The following is a 20,100-nucleotide window of genomic DNA, read 5'->3' as shown; positions in this document are numbered from 1 at the left end:
CAGTTTGTGATGTAAGATTTTATTATACATTGTTTTTTGTTCTGTGCATTTCCTTCCTGTAAGAGATCTACCTTTTTCTAGCGAGGTTTCTGTGTCCCCAGGAAAATGGAGTAAATAGTGCTATGTGTTCGTTATGTATTTAAATATGTAAAGAAAAGCGTTACCCTTTTTCATTGTGGTTCTCTTTTCTAGACAGATGAGGGATTATTTGTCTGGATTTCAGGAGCAATGTGATGCTATACTGAATGACGTGAACAGTGCTCTTCAACATTTGGAGTCTTTGCAAAAACAGTATCTCTTTGTGTCCACCAAGACAGGAACACTGCACGAAGCCTGTGAGCAGCTTTTGAAAGAGCAGGTAATTTGTGATATGGTAGTTACTGACGATTTTTAAATTTAAAGGTACCAAAAAATAAAGTCTTCTGTTTACAGACCAGGCATCTGGTGGGCAGTAATGGCAGTGCATGATTTACTCCTGAAGGAATTGTAGAGGCTCCAATGTAGCAGTGAGGAGCACAGCCCAGTGGCTGCATGGAGGTGGAAGATCACCCCGCAGCACTCCCTTGCCCTGGGACACAGACTCAGTAATGAGGCTGCACCTGACCCTGACACAGCACAAGGGTCAGACCTGCCTGAGAAACACACCAGGGCTCTGCCTCTCCACGCCAGGTACAGCAGATGTGGGTAGGCAGGCTCAGCCCAGCAGGATCCAAGTATGGAGGGGCTCAGTGAGGGTGGATCCAGGTGTGTGGTGAGAGAGTTCTGTGTGGGTCAATCTAGGTTCAGGTGGCTCAGTGGGGGGCTTGGGTGTGGGGGCATCTGGATGTATAGGGTTTTGTTGGGGCAGTTCTGGGTGCAGGGGCAATGGGACTCTGCAGAGGGGTCCAGTTGAAGGTAGTTAGGGCTCAGCGGAGGGGAATGTGGGAGTGAGGGATGGGGCTCGGCGGGGGGGGATGAGTGTGGGGGACTTTCAGGGGGTCCTTGGTTCAGAGGAAGAAACAGAACAAGATTAGCATTCTCTAGTCTCTTCACTGTGGTCCCTGGGAGTTGTAGACGAGAGTCCCTAGTGAAAACACTTTTCTGAAATTAGAAAGGTAATGTTGGAATTGAACCATTCACTAGAAAGTCATATATTTTAATGTGGAAATATTTTCTTCAGTAACCACCTAATTAAAGGAACATCCTAAGACTTTTTTTCATTCCTCTTTTTTGGACTGTTTTACCTGTGAAAAATTTGGCTTAAGGTTTGTCAGTTATACAGGTTTATTTAGCAGCTATTTCTGCCAACCATTTCCCAGCTGGGGTCTACCCTTAATGTTTTGCACTCCTGTAGTAAAAGGTTTTTAAAAGGTCTCGTAAACTCTTCTTGCTTATTCATAAACCCACAAGTCATTCAAGTTTCAATTTAGTTGTCAGCAGACTGATGAAATTACTGTTTGAACATTAATGGAAATGTTGTTTAAACTTCCTCTGTTTGAAAGCAGCCAGAAAACTAAATGAGTTGTAAGCTATTATAACTGATTCTCATCCTACACCATGTTCCTCTCAGACAAAATGGTCATGAAACATTAACCAAAATTGTTAAAGGTTGTTATAGCTAAACTGATACTACTCTGAAAAGTAATGCCACATAAACAGCATTATGAGGGGTTCTGTGTTTGTTTGATATCCAGCTGACTTCAAGAGCAAGTGCTCAGAATAAGAGTAAAGGTCAGGTAATATCTTTTATTGGACCAACTTCTGTTGGTAAGAGAGACAAGCTTTTAAGCTTACACAGACTCTAAAAAACAGTCTGTCTCACCAGCAGAAGTTGGTCCAATAAAAGATATTACTTCACCCGCCAACATAGCTACACCATTGCTGCAACAACACTGCATACAAATTTTTTTTGTCAGCAATGCTAACTCTGAGATGTTAGTCAAACTGCTTTCATTCCTTATCCCACATCACCGCCAGTAATAGGGTTCTGCAGAGCAAAATATGCTCTCAATGAGCACCATCCACCCATTGTTAAAATTTATGCCCTCAGTGACCCTTGTGTAAACACCCCCTTGCATTCTGTGGCTTTGCACAAGTGCAACTGCTTAGAAATCAGTAAACAATTCTGATGTTGAAGGAAGCAAGATTATATAAAAGTAAATGATATTCTCCAAACCTGCTGCTTCTGCTGATCTTCAATGACTTCTTCTGAGTCCTTTCTTTGGATGCTTTTGAGGGATAAAGGAACTGAAGATAGGAATGTATGCATGGTTTATTTTTAAAGAATGTTGGGATCCTGAAGTGCTTCAGAATAGTATTTAATATCTTTACTATTTGAAAAGATTCTGTGGCTCCTTCAGAATACTGCAAGACTCCTATGTTGTGCGTCTGTAAAGACAATACACTTGAGAACAGCATTTAGTGGTAACATTTCTTTTTCTAATTCAGAGTTTAGAACATGACAAGATTTCTGCCTTTGGCAAATTTTTTGGTGGTCTATTGTGTAGCTAGCAAAATATGATCTAATTTTTTGAACATGTCTTATTTGAAACCTAAATTGTTCATTAAGTTACTTACAATCTTTTATTTGCTCTGTTTGAATAGTCAGAACTCGTTGATCTGGCTGAAAATATCCAACAGAAACTCTCTTATTTTAATGAACTAGAAAATATTAACACAGTAAGTGTTGTTTTATTTCTTATAATCTTAGAAAGTCTAGTAGACTATATTAATCACCTCAGTTCTGTGACCAAAATTAGTTATTTCTTCTGATTGATGTATTTTGTTTTTTAAAGAAATTAAATTCCCCCACGTTATCTGTGAACAGTGAAGGATTTATACCTATGCTGGCTAAGCTTGATGATTGTATTACATATATTTCATCACACGTAAGTAACTTAACATTTTGTATTTTTAAATTTAAATCTTAACACTTTAGAGATACATATTCTAGCTATTTTGGATTTTTATGAATGTGTTTATTTTTACAGAGGGGGAAAAAAGGCAAGGATGACACTGTCTGCTCCTTAAAATGTATCTCATCTGCATACTTTTAATCCACTTTTGCTTAAGCTTATAAACCTACAACAGTTAGCTTCCATTAGATACTTTTTGCCTATTGCTTTTTCTTTTAAAAGTATTTTTTTTATGTCTACCATTACTGCCACATTTAAAATGTTTTTCTTTGTTCTTTGCAGCCTAATTTTAAAGATTATCCCGTGTATTTGGTTAAGTTTAAACAATGTCTTTCTAAAGCTATGCACCTTATGAAAACATACACTGTGAACACACTACAGAACCTCACAAGCCAGTTGATAAAAAGGGTAAGTTGGGTAAGCAGGTATTGACTTAATTAGTCTGATGTATTTGTCGTAACCCTAGACCAGGGGATCTCAAATTGGGGATTGTGACTCCTCAGGGGGTCACAAGGTTATTACTTGGGGAGTGAGAGCTGCAGCCTCCACCCTGAGGCCCGCTTCACCTCCAGAATTTATAACAAAATTTTTGAGTGCGCCGCTTTTTGGCGCCCTCAAATCTTGGCGCCCTAGGCAACCGCCTAGTTCGTCTAAATGGTTGCACCGTCCCTGATGCCTGAGACTCAAGGCAGCCCAGTTCAGGCTTGGGTGAGAGAGAGTTGAATGTTAACTCAACCTTTCAGTTCCAGGTTTTCCAGGATAGAAGTTAGGTTTCCATTTATCATTGCTGGTGAATCAGTGGAACAGCATTGGCAGGTTTCAGAGGAAATGGCATTGTGACTGTTTTTTAGTGGAGAAGAAGGGAGAGAAGTAAAAATGAAAGTGTGCAATAGATATTGTAACCATTGCTGCTCTGGTCTTGAATATTGTTCTCCCAACTGGGTTTATCTGAGCTTTTAGAGAGCGCCAGTCTTTGGCACACTGAATAAAAAAGAATAAAAAGGTCATAAAAGTGCAAAAATTTCACAGAACAGTTCCTCGAAAGCTTAAATGTTTCAGCCAATTAATACTATCAGCTAAATATAGAGGAATTTTATTTATCAATTTGTTTTTTCTCTTTTCAGGATCCTTCATCTGTGCCAAATTCTGACAATGCCTTTACACTATTTTACGTAAAATTCAGAGCTGCTGCTCCCAAAGTTAGAGTAAGTAGCTTGGTAATTAATAGCTGAGAGTGAAGCCATAAAATGAGTTTTAAATTCATTGTTAGTGTTAATATGTGGACTGCATTTTATATCTGTTTTAAAGATAGTGTTCAGATCTACCTTTGTATGTTAGAAGATGGTGAATGATACGTTTCTTATTTACTGGATGATGAACATTAATTTTTTTACCCATTATTTGTGTCAAGCCGTGTTTTGGATGGAAATTGGAATTAAATTAAAAATACACCAACAGCATTTTAAAATTGTTTATTAGTTAAATAAAATCACCTTTAAATGTTTTTAGACTTTTTTTCTTGTGTAAGTATCAAAGTATGTTTTGCATTTAAAACTGAATTATTAAACAAGGGAAATATTATTTGTATCTGGGAACTTAATGTGATTGCTTCTGGTCACCACATCTTTCAAGACTTTAGAATTAGTGGATCTCAGACTCTCACCTCATTTTTGATAGATTGGGAGAGGGAAACAAGCTTTTCTGTTTTTGTTTTTCCAATTCTTAATTTTTCTCAACTTTGAACAAACTAAACATTGAAATGAATGAGTTGAATAAACCAGAATGAAGAAAATATTCTCTCTCCATCTGCAGAAGAGCCTACTGCTGTGTCAAAAGTTGGTTTAGCACTTCAACAAACTCTTGTTCCAAGTGCTTAGCCAGTGTCTTCCAGCAGTTCAGTAGTTTGACTTTTTTAAAAACTTCAGGAAAAAACATACTGCTCTAATATTTTGTGGTTTAATTGATTTTAATAGATTATAGTCATCTTAAACCTTACTGTAGGTTGTCATGATTTCAAAAGTAATTTTAAATAGGTGTATTTTTAAAAAGAAAAGTATTTAAATTAAAGAGAGATTTTTTTTTTAATTTGAAAGTAATTTTTGTCCATCCTTAATGTGCTTGGAGTTCATGGGTTTTTTTCTTCTTTTTTAATATAGACTCTTATTGAGCAAATAGAGCAAAGAGCTGAGAAGATGCCAGAGTGAGTATAATGTAATACAGTTATTTTCAAGTGTTTGAAATTCTGGAAGCTTGGAATATTTTACCTCAGTTAAAAATATTGAGTTAAAAAAATACTGCTTTTTTGGGGTGGGGGGGACTGAGGAGGGGACGGACGACAACTAATAACTTGGATTTGTTTTGAGACTGTGTAGCAGGAAAGTTAGAATACTGGCAATGATGACCTGAAAACCTAAATCTCTTGTACATGGTTGTTTGGGTTTTTTTTGTTTTTGTTTTTGGCTAGGTACCAGCAACTTCTGAATGAAATCCATCAATGTTACCTTGCTCAGCGGGAACACTTGCTAGGCCCTAGTATTACTAATACTGTAACGGAATTAACCAGTCAGAACAACAGAGATCATTGTGCGCTGGTAAGAATCTTAGTGGTGGGTTTTTTTGTGTGTTTTCAGATTTCTTTAGCAAAACTCAAATTCCTTTCTAGATCCAACCAGTCTTGGATAAAATGACCAGTTTCCAGAAATTTTATTAGTATGAAACTTTGTCCAGTTTTCAGAGAAGTTTTTTTTGTTTTGTTTTGTTTTTCCCCTTGTAAAATCTCTGCTGCTCCTCACAAAGTGACACGGAAAAAAGTGATTGTCTTTTAAACTTTGTCCAGTGCATGCAAAACCAAAAAGTTTCTGAAGGAGCCTTGTTTGGCAAAATCTGTGCTAGAGATCTAATACCTCGTTTTTAACATAGTGTAGTTTTGAACAGCTGAGAGAGTAAGCTCCAGATTAGTCTTATCTATAGCATGAACATCCCTTTCAATGTAAATGCAAGAAAGATACAATTTGTTAATTAAATATTTGTTTTTATTAAATGCAGGTACGAAGTGGCTGTGCCTTTATGGTCCATGTATGCCAGGATGAACACCAGCTTTACAATGAGTTTTTCACAAAACCAACACCAAAACTGGAGTAGGTAGTACATACTGTTCTTGTTTTATTGCATACCATGCCTACTGTAGTGTTATACCAGGGGTCGACAACCTTTGGCACGCTGCTCGCCAGGGTAAGCACCCTGATAGGCTGGGCCAGTTTGTTTATATGCCACTTCGGCAGGTTTGGCGGACCGCAGAGTTTAAGATTATCTTCAGAATCATAAGGGCTAGAGACTTAAAAACAATTAAATTCAGGCTTTGATTTTAGAGCACAGAACAGGAACCATCGGGAAAAAATATTAGTCTGTGCCACCTCAACACTGCCTAATCTGACCTCTGATGATACTTATTGTGTAACGCAGGGGTCAGCAACATCTGACACGCAGCTTGCCAGGGTAAGCAGTCTGGTGGGCTGGGCCAGTTTGTTTACCTGCCGTGTTGGCAGGTTTGGTGGGCTGCGGTTCGCCGTCCCGGGCCAATGGGGGCTGTGGGAAGCGCTGCGGGCTGAGGAATGTGGTGGCTGCGGCTTCAATACTCTTAAGTAGGGCTTAATTATAGAACTGTGCTGTCAACAGCAACACATCAGTTCTAAGGAGAAAAGAGGCCAGATTGTTGTAAATTGGTCTAAGATTAGCTATCTTCAGTGTAGACTTTATATAATTCTGTTATGAATGGTAACGTCAGTTGGATTAAAATTAGGATACGTTATGCTGAAAACAGTTTATTGGTGCTGGCATACAGGAACTAGTCCTTTATGTAACATGATTTTAGTGTCATATTTTGGTATCCTGGAAATGTTTTTTTTACAATATTATACATTTTATCTTTCTTCTAGTGAACTTTTGGAGAAATTGTGTGTCTCATTATATGATGTCTTCAGGCCATTGATCATCCATGTTATTCACTTAGAAACTTTGTCTGAACTCTGTGGAATTCTCAAAAATGAGATGCTTGAAGACCATGTACAGAACAATGGTAATACATAGGTGAAAAATGCGTGATTGTGGTGTTAATCAGTCTTAGAAACTACTGAACGTCATAGGAGACCGGATGTGGATGTTTCTTATGTGCTAAACATGTCAAAGGTGACACATGATTATTTTAAATGAACTTTGTCCTGTTTGGTTACATTATGGTAAACAATTTATTTAAAAACATTTCTTCATTGAAATGAGTATACAAGGGATATTCTAGAGGTTCTTGCTACATTTTGATTTTACTAACAGGACTTGATCCTGCAAATGCTTATACATGTGTATAACTTTACTCTTAACAGCTAACCATGTTGATGTCAATGGAATTACGCAGATCAGTTTGTGCACTTGTGGGGTACAGGACTAGTGCCATAGAGTGCAGTGAAAGGAATAGTGTATGTTATACTTTATATCTAGTCAGGGATTCCAGTGGTGTGTGTGGTTTTTTTGTTGTTGTTGTTGTTTTTTTTTTGTTGTTGTTGAAGGCTTATTATTCATGTAGGAATCGGGGTTGGCAATTTCCTGGGGAAAAAAACTAGCTTAGGACATGGTGCTGGTAAATTCCACTTAAACCCAATTTAAACTGGGAAAAATAATTGCATCAATGTCCAGCAAGTTCAGCAACATAGAATGAATCTTTTCAACTTTGGATATATCCATTCAAAACCGAGGAATGAGCTCAGTCTATCCACAACATCAAAGTTGGTCTTCTGCTGTAGGCTGCTGCAAGGTCAGATGGACCTGGACTGGTGGTCTGCAACTCTTCATGCTTGTGATTGCTTAATGCTTCAAGCCTAGAACTCTGCATTGTTGTTGTTTTCATATATTGAAATGTTTTTGACTTTTGTTTATGTAATATTGAAAACTGAAATGAATCATGACACATATAGCTTCCTTGAGAAGATACTGAGCCCAAAATGTGTACAGACATTCTGATGTTCAGTATTATAATTTTATATATATTAATATTACACCCACTGCAGTTTTACTTTTTATTTGTATAATCCTAAATTAAGCTATGAATCCTATTGTCTTATGTAACTAAAACAAAGTGTAAGGTGTGAAATAATTAACCCATTTTCATAATAGAAAATGCCTTAAATTGGGGTGGTAAAAATCATGATTTTACCTGGTAAAACCACTTCTGGTAAATATCAAGCCATTCCTGTTAGGGACTAGTTCTTCATTTGTGGCTCACTGTGAAACTTATGAACTCTGGGTCATATGCCTTCAGGACCTTTTCAGATTTCCATTGTCTTGTAGTATATAATTGCATATGAAAAAATATGCAGACTGTTTTACTTTAGAAATATCAGTAATGTCAAATCTGTTTTTTTCCTGATTTGAGAACCTTAGATGTGTGTATTGTGAGCTGTCTCACGTATGCTGAAAGAGCAGGTGTCGAACCTGTAATAAAGATTTTTTTTTTCACCACAGCACAAATTAAGTACAAAGCAGAGTGGCTATCCATCTCTGGGGTTGTGAAGATAAGTTAATTTACTTTCCGAAGAGCAGAATTGTGACCCTGATCCCTCACACTGTCAAAACCAAAACACAATAACTTTGCAGAGTAGCCTCTGGGATAACTTTTACTTACTGGTTTTACCATTTAAACATAGAGCTGATATTTTGATTTAAGCTGCTTCTACTTGGATCAATAAGTACATACAAATGTCTTATTGAGGTAGGTGGGCTAAATTACATGTAGCTCTTTTCAGTCCATGTGGTAATACTGTACTGTGTATATGACAAAACTAATCTAGGGCATATTTTTAGTATATAGGCAAAAACTTCATTTTGACATACTTTTAGCATCTCCCGAAACATCAGCATACTTAAACTAAAATATGATATGTTCTGTCATCTTCCCAGTTTGCGTATGGGGCAATCTTAGACAGAGAGAGAGAGCTGAAAGTGACTGGCCCCACACCACATAGCAAGTCACTGGCCGCGCTGTAGTTAAGAGCACAAGAATTCATGGTTTGTAACAAACCACTCAGCATGCAGCTCTTCAAATGTTATTTGGGCCTGACTTCCTTTGCAGCAAATAAATTAATTTGTGACAAAGTATGAAATTCAAAAGTTCTTTTTAAACATTACTTTTCTAGATGTAATTAATGAGCAATTGTATTGATGTTCTTTTGTCAGCAGAACAACTGGGTGCATTTGCTGCTGGTGTCCAGCAGATGTTAGAGGATGTACAAGAACGTCTTGTCTACAGGACATTCATCTACATTCAGACAGACATCATAGGCTACAAGCCTGCTCCTGGGGATCTTGCGTATCCGGATAAATTGGAAATGATGGAGGTATATATAGTATCAGTTTGCTTAATTTGTTTTCCTAGTTATACATCATATGCAATTATATAGTGAAGAGCACGGCAAACAGGATTTTTCTGTTTATATATGTATTTAAAACCATTGACGCCATCAGCGTGGCATCCATTTATTAATCTTTGGCCCTGAAATCAGATATTATAACGTATCTTAGATCAAGTTAAGTGAATCTGGCCACAATTTTCAACACCGCGGTAGTGTGCATCGTGGTGCATCTAACTTCTCTTTAAACAATTTGTTTGTTTATTTAGATGTTCTTGATTTTTGTTTTTGTCAATGGAAAGTTGGAGTTAAATGTACTGAATTGTAGGATAAATTCTATGAATGAACACAGTTGGCTGATATTTTGTTTTCAAAGTTGCTGGGCTTTAAAAAAGCTTCAAAGATTAATTTGTTAGGTCAGTAGTAGTTCCCAATAACTTTCTCTTTCAAGTAGCTACTGTCTCTAGCTATTCATAACAGCCATTCCCAGCTCCCTGCCGGATAAGTTCATGCTCTTCACACGGGTCCTGCCGGAAAGAATTAAAAAGATATTTTTACTTATAATTTAAAATAAATTAGTATAATTAATGCAAGATCTCAGGTAAATGACTCATAGTGTCAATATCTTGTCAAGAATGGTTAAAAAATCTTTTGGATATGAAGAAAACAGTGAACTTGATACATAATTTAAGGCATATTAAAAATTGATATTTCATTAAAGGGGTAAGTCATAGTAAAAAGAGCGATTGCTGATGCTAATTTGGCAATGAGAGCTCAGAATGTTAAAGGATTTGACTGGACCCTTGCCTTACTTGGCCATTGTGTTTGTAAGATTGTAACTTTTCATCCATTTTATTTTCCAACTGACCTAACAGCACAGATGGCATCATCAGACTTACTGCTACTGAAACATCCTCAGAAACAGTTTTTTGTGAACACTGGGTTGACGCATATTACTATAGGTTTAAGTTGTACAAATGCTTGCCTTGGACAGGAGAAATAAATTTATTAAAGCTGTATGTAATTTTTTTTACAACTCTGTTCTTGAAACTGGCAAAGCTTTATAAGAAGTGTCCTGTTCAATGCCCTATCCATGTTCCTATAATCTTGAATGTTTCCTCACCAGTATAAAACGTCTTACAATATTATTGTTCAAGCATAAGTAGTAAACACAAAATGCCCACGATTGTATAAAAGTAGTTATGATGTTCATATTTGTGAACATATTATCCTTATACATGTAGTATCATTATGCCTTCCCATAAAGTATAATGCCTTTTTAAAAAAAACATTGTTAAATGTGATGCATCCATTCAAGCCTAATCTACACTCAAGTTTTACCGATATAACGATTTTAGTTAGCTGTCTTTTTTAACCGAAATTATTATACTGTAAGCCCTAGTGGATGCAGTTATAAAGGTATGCGGGAATACAGGTGACTTTTAAACCAGTATAGTTATTCCTCTTCCTATGCATGGATAGAGCTATACCAGTATAAGATACCTTTATACTGATATAACTGCCATCACGCTTGGCGGGGAGGGTATTTTTTACCACTCTAACTATAGCAGTGTAACTAAAACAGTACAGCTTTCTGGTGTAGCCAAGGTCTGTCTTACTGATAATATGCTGATTAATATTCTGTGGCTGATCATTTATAGAGAAGAAGAGGTTTACACTTAATTCCACTGATAGTATAAAGTTTACACTTCTTACATGTCCTGATGTGTTTGTCATTGTGATTCTAATCACTTTGAAACCTCAAACTTTGAATATTTGGAGAGCAATGATTAAGTCTGAGTAAATGAATTATTCAAATGTAATGCTTAAAATGCAGTCAAAGAGCATGTTTTAAGCTCTTTGCTCAAATGTCCTTCTTCCATTTTCAAATGGCTGCTGCCAATCTGACAAATAGTTTGAAGTACTAAAGTGCAGCACTGTAACAGGACTTCAAAGTGCTAAGCAGAGTCTGGAGATTCTTTTGCTGATTTCTTGTGAAGAATGAGCTAAAGATACTTCTTTGATGCCACCCACTGATAACATTTCTAGAAGTAAACAATCTAAATCAGCATGTGGATTTTAGAATACTGAGAATTGTCTGCCTTTAAACAGAAAGCAGTGCCCAAACTTAACTAAAGCTGAACAAACCCATCCCATAAATTATGGTCTGCATGGAATCTACTGAAATGTTGAATCAGGTTCCATGGGTCAAATTTGAACAGCTGGTTCCTAATTGGACCAATTGTCCAAATCTCTGTAATAGATGAATATTGGCAAACTGGAAAGTATTCAGTTAAAAAATCTTGATAAACAAAGCACCTTAAAAATTGTATTTAGTTAAAAAGTGCTAAACAAAAATCAAATTTTGCTATCCTCACTTTTGCCCTTTTTCCACGTACAAATCTGAAGATTAAAATAAAAAAAGGTTTCACTTACTTGGTTCTCCACAACCTCCATTTTTAGTTGACATTATATCATTAATTATATACTCTTCTACAGTACCAGAGTTCTGCTTAACACAATTTTAATAGAAGGGGTGAGGAAACACAAACCAAAATAGGAAAAGAATAGGTTAAAGAATATTTAGATAAGTTAGTTGTATTCATGTTGGCAGGACTTCATGAAGTTCACCCTAGGGTTCTTAAGGAATAGATGAAGCAATCTTGGAACCATTAGGGATTATTTTCGAGAACTCATGGAGGACAGTGAGGTCCCAGAGGACTTGAGAAGGGCAAATGTAGTACTTATCTTTAAAAGGAGAAACAAAGAGAACCTGGGAAATTATAGACCAGTCAGCCTCGCTTAGATACCTGAAAAGATGCTGGAAGAAATCCTCAAACAATTAATTTGTAAGCACCTACAGGCCAATAGGGTTACAAGGAAGCAGTAAGGACACAGTCCATAAGACATTCTCATAAGCAAACTAGAGACATGTAGTCTAAATGAAATTACTTTAAAATGCATGCATAACTATTTGAAAAACCATAGTCAGTAATTGATGGTTCACTATTACAGTGGGAAGATATGTCTAATGGACTCCCACTGGAGTCTGTCCCATTTCCAGTACTATTCAACATCTTCATGAATGACTTGAATAATGGATGGAGGGTATGCAAATAAAATCTGCTTATGACAGCAAGCTGAGAGGGCTTGCAAGCACTTTGGAGGACAAGATGATAATTCAAAATTGATAAATTAGAGACTTGGTCTGAAATCAATGCAGTAAAATTCAATACAGACAAGTGCAAAGTTCTACACTTAAAAAGGAAAAATCAAATATCCAAATACAAGGTGAGGAGTAACTGGAAGGTAATTGTACTGCATAAAAGGATTGGAGTGAATGTGTGTTATGATGGATCACAAATTGAATATGAGCCAACAATGTGATGCTGTTACAAGAAAAAGCAAATATCATTGTGTAGTGTGTTAACAGGAGTGTCATATGTAAGACTTGGAGGTATTCGTTCTGCTCCACTCAGCATTGGCGAGGCCTCAACTGGAGTATTGTGTCCAGTTTTGGAGGGCACACTTTAAGAAAGATGTGGACAAATTGGAAGTCAAGAGCAGAGTAACAAAAATGATAAAAGTTTTAGAAAGCCTGACCTATGAGGAAAGGTTAAAAAATGGGGGATGTTCAGTCTTGAGAAGAAAAGACTAAGAGGTACCCAATAAGCCTTCAAATATGTTACTGTTACAGAGAGGACCGTGATCAATTGTTCTCCATGTCCACTGAAGGTAGGAAAAGAAGTGATCGGCTTAATCTGAAGCAAAGGAGATTTAGGTTGGATATTAGGAAAAGCTTTCTAACTATAAGGCTAGTTAAGCACTGGAACAGGTTATGAAGAGAGGTTGTAGAATCCCTGTCAGTGGAGATTTTTAAGAAAAGGTTAGACAAGCCTGTCAGGGAAAGTCTAGGTCCTGTCTCTGCCAGGGTCCCTTTCAGCGCTATATTTCTATGATTCTGTGGCACCTTCCAGACTGTGTAAACAAATAGATTCACCACACCTCAGAGCTTGCATTCTGTTAAATGTAGATGTTAACCTCTATTTTAAGGTCTTACCTGAACCCAGCACAGTAAACAGCAATGAAAAAAATGAATATCTCACAATCTTCATATAATACAATATTAAGTCAGAGTTGCTCTATTTGCCCAATGCATTTATGAATAGATTTTTCATTCTCCATGTTGTGTTGCTTTTCATATTTAAAAAATATAAAGAATATTTCCTTCGCAGTACATGAATATATTTATGTATTTTGGCCCAACAGTAACAATTACAGTAACTTTGCTTAATGAAACCACCCTCACATTAAAACATACCATACATACTCGTTCATTAGCCCGTTCATTTATAAGCCGACCCCCCAAGATGGTTAGGTAAAAATAGCAAAAACTGTATGACCCTTTCATAAGCCGACCCTATATTTCAGGAGTTGGCAAACTTTGGCTCCTGGCCTGTTGGAGTAAGCTGCTGATGGGTCAGGATGTTTTGTTTACTTGGAGCGCCTGCAGGCACGGAGCCCTTCAGCTTCCAGTGTCCGCGGTTTGCCGTTCCCAGCCAATGGGAGCTGCGGGAAGTGGCACACCATTGGCTGGGAACAGTGAATCGCGGCCACAGGGAGCTGAGGGGCTCCATGCCTGCAGATGCTCCAGGTAAACAAAACGACAGTGTATTAGATATTCAATTCAATGATTCCGTAGAGTTTAAAGTCATCAGATTTTGGTGTAGACCCATCTATAAACTGACCCCACTCTTTGATGCGTCACTTTTTACCAAACATATTCGGCTTATGAATGAGTATATACGGTATATCACTTTACATTAACTACTGTCTTCGGTCTTTCTTTGAATATTTTTTACATACTGGAGATGCCATTTTTTAAATCAAGGAAAAATGACTTAAAATGTGGCAAGTAACTGTCGAAATGGCATCTCTTTACTGGATAGATCTGTTATGCATTTGTATGCAATTATATTTACTTTAGGGACATATTTTTGTCTTTTACTTCTGTTAGCCCTAACAAAGGTAAGACAGCTAACAAAGTGAGCCCAGTTTCTGTTCCATCTGGCTCATCAGCAGAGTTGTTTACTTGAGATTCAGTTATTTACACTTGTGCAAACCGATTAAAGGCAATAAGATCACATGGGTCACTGAGCCAATATTAGAAGGCTTTAGTGCTGCCCTGGTGTAACAGAGGGCCTAAACTGACCTACAGAACCTTGATTACTGGTGCTGGAGCGTGAGAAGAAACAAACCCAGCTTGACTGAGTTCAGGTTTAGTTTGTAGGTCTGGCAGAATTTTTGAGATTTTGAAAATTTTTCTCATCCTGAATCAAGACAAAAAGACAAATTCAGATTTTCACTAGCCCAAATCTGAATTTTTTGGATTGGATCTGTCCAAACACTTCAGTTAGTTTTAGACTTACAAAGGAACTTTTTCATTTGGAAAGTGTCAAAATGACACATTTAGACAATCTTGATCTCTGTTTTAAGGTTGTAGCTGAACCCAGCACAGCAAATAGCAGCAGGAAAAAATGAATATCTTGCAGTCCTCATATAATATAGTGTTAAATCAACGTTACTCCATCTGCTGAGCGCTTCTCTGAATTTTCAAATTTTTTTCACAATGGAAAATTCAGAATCAGCCCTTTCCCACAAGCAGTTTAGGTTTTGATGAATTAGCATTTTCTGATCAAAAAAAAAAATTGTGGAAAAAATTCCTGACCAGCTCCATTTAGCAGCAGCAACATTTGTTCAGTTATCTGTTTTTGCCATGAAAATCCAGGTAGGCTGGACACATTAATGCAACTTTTTTCTACATTGTAAACATAAGTTACAGGTTCTTCTTTAAAAAAAAAATTGTTTAATGTAATAGTTGCATGATATATCTTCCCCTGCAGCAAATTGCACAAAGTTTAAAAGACGAACAGAAGAAGTTGCCTTCTGATGCTTCATTTTCGGATGTGCGGCTAGAAGATCCAGAGTCCTGCAACCTAATTAAATCTGGTATGCCTGGGAATATATTTTATATTATCAAATGAAGTAGTAAAATGGGCATACTGGGCATTAAGATAAGCAAATAATGAGAAAATTATATTTACTTTAATAAAAACATATTTTAAAGTATTTGGAGAATTTTGGGAAGAGCTTGCATAAAAGGAACTTTGACTCAAGAATTTTTATTTAAACGTTTAAAATTTGTCTTCCTGGAAAACCTCAGGAACTGGATTTTCAGTGTGTTTATTATCTGCCTTAATCCTGTGATGGTGATTGTGGCACGTCTGTACTACAGATATATTCATTCTGTGAAATACTTACTCCTGTTGTCAAGGAGCATAGCTTTTTTTTATATGACGTATAATAAAGAGCTGGGCTCACATGAGAAGAATGGGTTTTATATGATTCTGGCATGTGTGTTACGTGAGCGCTTTGAAAGTTGTAGTTCAAGAACGTTTTCCTGTTTAAAACATAGAATCAGACAGTGATTGCTTCCTTTAATGTTTTTCTTAACTGATTTCAATAACTTGTAGTCTAGTTATTGCAATAATTCATTATTTAGTCTATGAATTAAAAAACCTTATTTAGGGATCCATGTTTTTACACATTTATAAAGAATTAATTCTATGACATTTGATTTTGTTAACACTAGAACTCCACCTGAGTACTGCTTACATGCCTTCAAATGTGCCTGGAATCCCTAGATGACTTTTTTCCCCTCCATCTTACTACAGTTTACTCACTTATTAATGTTCTGCTTCCCAGTTGTATCTTTCTAGCTCTGGCAGTTGTCTTCACTATTCCATGAATTTATCATGGTTTCCTACTGTGGACATACCAGGCTGACATACCAAAGACTTAGACTAGAACACACAAGTCTAGACTTGAGCAAATGGTAGGAACTGCACAAATGTAAGAGATTGTTGGATTATCCCCACACCTGGACATTGTAGGCTTTTGTTCCATGACTGGTTCTGTTGACTTCCTTTATTTTTTTAAAATCATTGTCACTGTGGTTAACTAGTAGTTGCCCCAAAATCTAGGGGAAAGATGAGTTCTGTGAGGCTCTCCACCACCAATTATTAGGGAAACCCAATCTGAATGTGCACAGATGATTTTGTACCTCCTCTGCCATTAAGGATGCTCTTGTAACAGGACTGTGACTTCTAATAAAATCTGTATGACAAAATCATTGTTCTCTGTCCTAACAGCTGACAATGTCATATTAGCATGGGTTCTAATTCTATATTTCAACTATGTTAAATCCCCTCAGGTCATCTAGTGTACAGCAAGGAAAGAATAGCAAAGTAAACTCATTCAATATTGTTCCTTTTCTCCCCTCCCTCTGGGTTCCTGTTAAAGCCTTGTGAGCAACCCTCCTATATTTTGTCCACTGTCTTTTCTCCCCCATAACTCTCTTCAGTAGTTACACATCACATCCTTTTAGCAGCTAGGATACTACAGTGACTTCCAGAGAAATGCCTATAAAAGTAATACATTTAACAAAGGATGAACTAGACCTACTTTGGGCAGTCAGTAGTACATGTTAAATTGGCCAGGGGTGAAGAATTAGATGATTGTCATTGGGTGAAGGAAGATACGTTGTCTCAGGGATGGGTCACTGACTGCACCTGATGGCCTGAAGATTGAGTGTGGTAGCAAAGTTATTTTCAAATGTCTTTTAGCAATTTTTTAATTTAGGAGGGCAAGCTTTTGTTTTTCTGATAACCACGTATGCCCTCTCCTTACATACATGTTTCAGAGGATATACACCAATTCAAGATTACCCAGTACATTTTCAAGATGAATTCAAACTCTACACAGCTGCCTGCATACTCTGCATGTATATACTGGAAGTCAGGTTTCTTCCCTCTGAGGAGGTTGAAAACAAAGTAATTTTGTAATGTGTGACATTCCTATGGAGGTCAGCATTAAGTAACACTCACTACGTATTGTTTTCAGATGGAAGGAAAGAGTAATAACTTTTTTTAATGTGTGTTTTCTACCTTTAAATAGGTACAGCAGAATCCCTTAATCCCAGACCGCAGACAATGATTTCACCAGCAGATCTACATGGAATGTGGTATCCCACAGTCAGAAGGACTCTAGTGTGTCTCTCTAAACTTTACAGATGTATAGATGTATGCACAAACTTCACCTCTTTTATCTTACTGTACCATTTTAATTTAAAGTAGAAAAGAATATACTACAAATTCTAGATATTTTTGTGTAAAAATAACTATAAAACGTTAATATTTATCTTTTGTTAGCTGTTGCCTTTTTTACTGGTCTCTTCATATAAAATAAGTGAATTGGAAAATTGCTGATTGGTCAAAGGCAAGTGATTTTGCACATGTAAATTTAGAAATTAAGTACCAAATCAGGTCCAAAATTGCATTTGTCATCTTACTAAGATTTTTCAACAGGTAATGTTTAAAAAGTCATGTACCTCACAGACCAAAAAAATAAAATAAAAATGCTCCAGCTCAGTCAAGTTATGGGATTCATGTAGAATTTATTGGGTAGAATTTCTGTGGTCTGTGATATGTATGCGATCAAACTAGATGATCCTAATGGTCCCTTCTGGCCTTAAAACTGAATAATCTATAGTTACCTTAGAAAATGGTTTAAATCTTTTGCCCCACATTTTTAGTAGCTTTAAAAGTACAGCTGCGAGAAACTGACAAATTTACAGAAAAGAAGACTAATTTAAGCAGCGTTTCTCAAATGTGGCCACCAGGGACTTTTCTTGTGGCCACAGTCTCCTGGGTTGTGATGGGTGGGGACGCAATATGGCAGCCCCTTTGACTCCCTGTTGCTCCTGGATGCACTGCCTTGGTGTTCATTGCTGGAGTTGCCAGCAGCGGTTGGGCCCTTCCCCCCTCTGGAGACACCTGGAGTACAGTGCTGAAGGAGCAGCCAGCCCGTGAATTCCCCACCTTCCCAAGGGCAGAGGGGCTCAGGCTTTGGGCTTCAGCCCTGGAGTGGTGGGGCAGCAGGCTCTGCAGGGGGCTTCGGGCTCCAGCCCCGGGCTGTAGCTGCTCAGCAGCAGGGTCCAGGTTCCAGCTATGGGGCTTCAGGCTCCAGCCCCCTGCTGCCTCCTCTGAGCCCCCATCCAGGGCTTCGTTTATCCCCAGGCTTGGCAGGGCTGAGTAATTCTGCTGTGAAAAGCAATACTTGTACGTTTGTTAATATCACTTTTCACAACAGACTTATTAGTTAGCAGTAAATAAGTTACAATGATTTGGATGTGTTTATGTGCATATTTATTTGTTTTTCCTAAATAATCAAGTATTTTAGGAAAAAGCGTGAGAGCGGCCACCAGCAAGAGTTGGTGGCCGCACTCTGAGGCCACCAAATTTGTTTCCTGAGAACCCCTTCCTTAAAGTATATGAAAGTATGCAACAGCGTGAATCTGTGTAAAACACATCTAATAATAGCGGATACAGTAAAATACTCTGTTCATGGAGATTCAAGAAATACTTATTCAGATAACCTACTCTTAAAGGGAAAGTTCCATAATTAGCTTGCCATTTAACATAACTACGAAAAGTCTGGTAAATCTCTGAGAAACCCAGGGAACACATGGGGCTACTTAAACACTTTTGAAGAAATCCTTATTTGAGAGGCATAATTTGTGAAAGTGTGGGAGGTGTCAAATGGAATATGGAAAAATATAATCATTAAAATAATTAACACTTTGATGTTAATCTCAGTAAAAATGGTAATGTTTTTGGTTGGAGCCCACTGTTTGAAAGAAAGAAAATGCAGTTTGGAATTATTTACATAGCCCAATTATAAGAGAGTGTGTATATGAAGAAGCAGGGATCACTGATCAGCATACAGTTTTCAGTGAACCTTTTGAAAATCTGACACTTTACATATATTATTGAGTATCTAAAGCCTTGGCTATACTACATGTACAAAAGTGTCTTTGTAACCAGTTTTTGTGACACACTCATTTGGCTAACACAGTGGAGCCAAGTTCACACAACTTTTTTCCATGACGCAACAGTGTGTCTTGTGTGTCCACACCTTACTCTGTGTCAGTGTATTCTGGGAAAATCTGGGTAACTATCCTATATTACCTAAGCAGGAGTAGAGTGCTCAGAAGTATGCACACAGAATGGCACCAGCAGCATGTGGAGTAATGCAATATGAGATGTCCTACTACCCAAGAGAGCTGTGAAAAAGGAGGACGAGCCAAACTGGTTTTCCAGCTCAGTCAGGTGGTGACATCTACACTGCAAAAGTAGTGTTCTGAATAATTACAGGAAGACAGGCATGTTCTAGCCTAGGCGACTGGCAAGGGCAAAACACTGTTTAAGTGCCATGGTTACTAATAGAGGGTTAACCATGTGGTGTATAAGGACACAAACGATATTCAGAGCAATCATGTCACTAACTGGTTACAAACGATGTTAAAATTTGTAGTATATGTAGTATATTCCTTATTTTAGTTGCTTAATTTTGTACCCACCATATCCAGTCGGTTTACTTGTTATTAAAAGCTTTTATATTTGTGGGTTCCCTGCTAATGTGGCTTCAACCCAGTACACTTACGTATGTGCTTAGCTTTATGCATTGTGAGCGGAACCATTGACTTCAGAATCGGAGCCACTGTCCTGGATGTTCTTCAAGCTATGTAGAAGGTTGACAAACATTTTTTTCCTCCCTCTAGAGGGCAGTATTCCAAGGATTATCACAAGAGGCTTTATCTGCCTGTATTCACTCACTGCTGGGAGCTGCGAATTCAATTTCCAAAAATAAGGTCAGGCAAAGTTATCTTTCTAGAATGTAGTGTGTTCATT

At 37.4% G+C, this 20,100-nt stretch overlaps 1 protein-coding gene across 4 annotated transcripts in view; it reads left to right on the top strand.

Annotated features, from left to right (window-relative positions):
• The window catches only part of COG3 (component of oligomeric golgi complex 3), a 47,676-nt gene that overhangs the window by 9,882 nt on the left and 17,694 nt on the right, over nt 1–20,100 (top strand). Inside the window, exons 4-16 of one of the 4 annotated variants that reach the window (XM_030565405.1) lie at nt 193–358; nt 2,584–2,658; nt 2,775–2,867; nt 3,177–3,302; nt 4,019–4,099; nt 5,051–5,094; nt 5,359–5,485; nt 5,940–6,031; nt 6,830–6,969; nt 9,120–9,277; nt 15,193–15,298; nt 17,306–17,430; nt 19,971–20,060. In XM_030565405.1, coding sequence (XP_030421265.1) covers nt 193–358; nt 2,584–2,658; nt 2,775–2,867; nt 3,177–3,302; nt 4,019–4,099; nt 5,051–5,094; nt 5,359–5,485; nt 5,940–6,031; nt 6,830–6,969; nt 9,120–9,277; nt 15,193–15,298; nt 17,306–17,430; nt 19,971–20,060 — 1,423 coding nt within the window. Of the gene's footprint in view, nt 1–192; nt 359–2,583; nt 2,659–2,774; nt 2,868–3,176; nt 3,303–4,018; nt 4,100–5,050; nt 5,095–5,358; nt 5,486–5,939; nt 6,032–6,829; nt 6,970–9,116; nt 9,278–15,192; nt 15,299–17,305; nt 17,431–19,970; nt 20,061–20,100 lie in introns of all 4 variants that reach the window. The other 3 variants (XM_030565394.1, XM_030565425.1, XM_030565415.1) reach the window with 3 other exon arrangements.

This window comes from Gopherus evgoodei, chromosome 1 (genome assembly GCF_007399415.2).
Source record: "Gopherus evgoodei ecotype Sinaloan lineage chromosome 1, rGopEvg1_v1.p, whole genome shotgun sequence".
Taxonomy (NCBI): Eukaryota; Metazoa; Chordata; order Testudines; family Testudinidae; genus Gopherus; species Gopherus evgoodei.
Note: the sequence above shows the minus strand (reverse complement) of the source record. Positions and strands in the feature narration are given on the sequence as shown.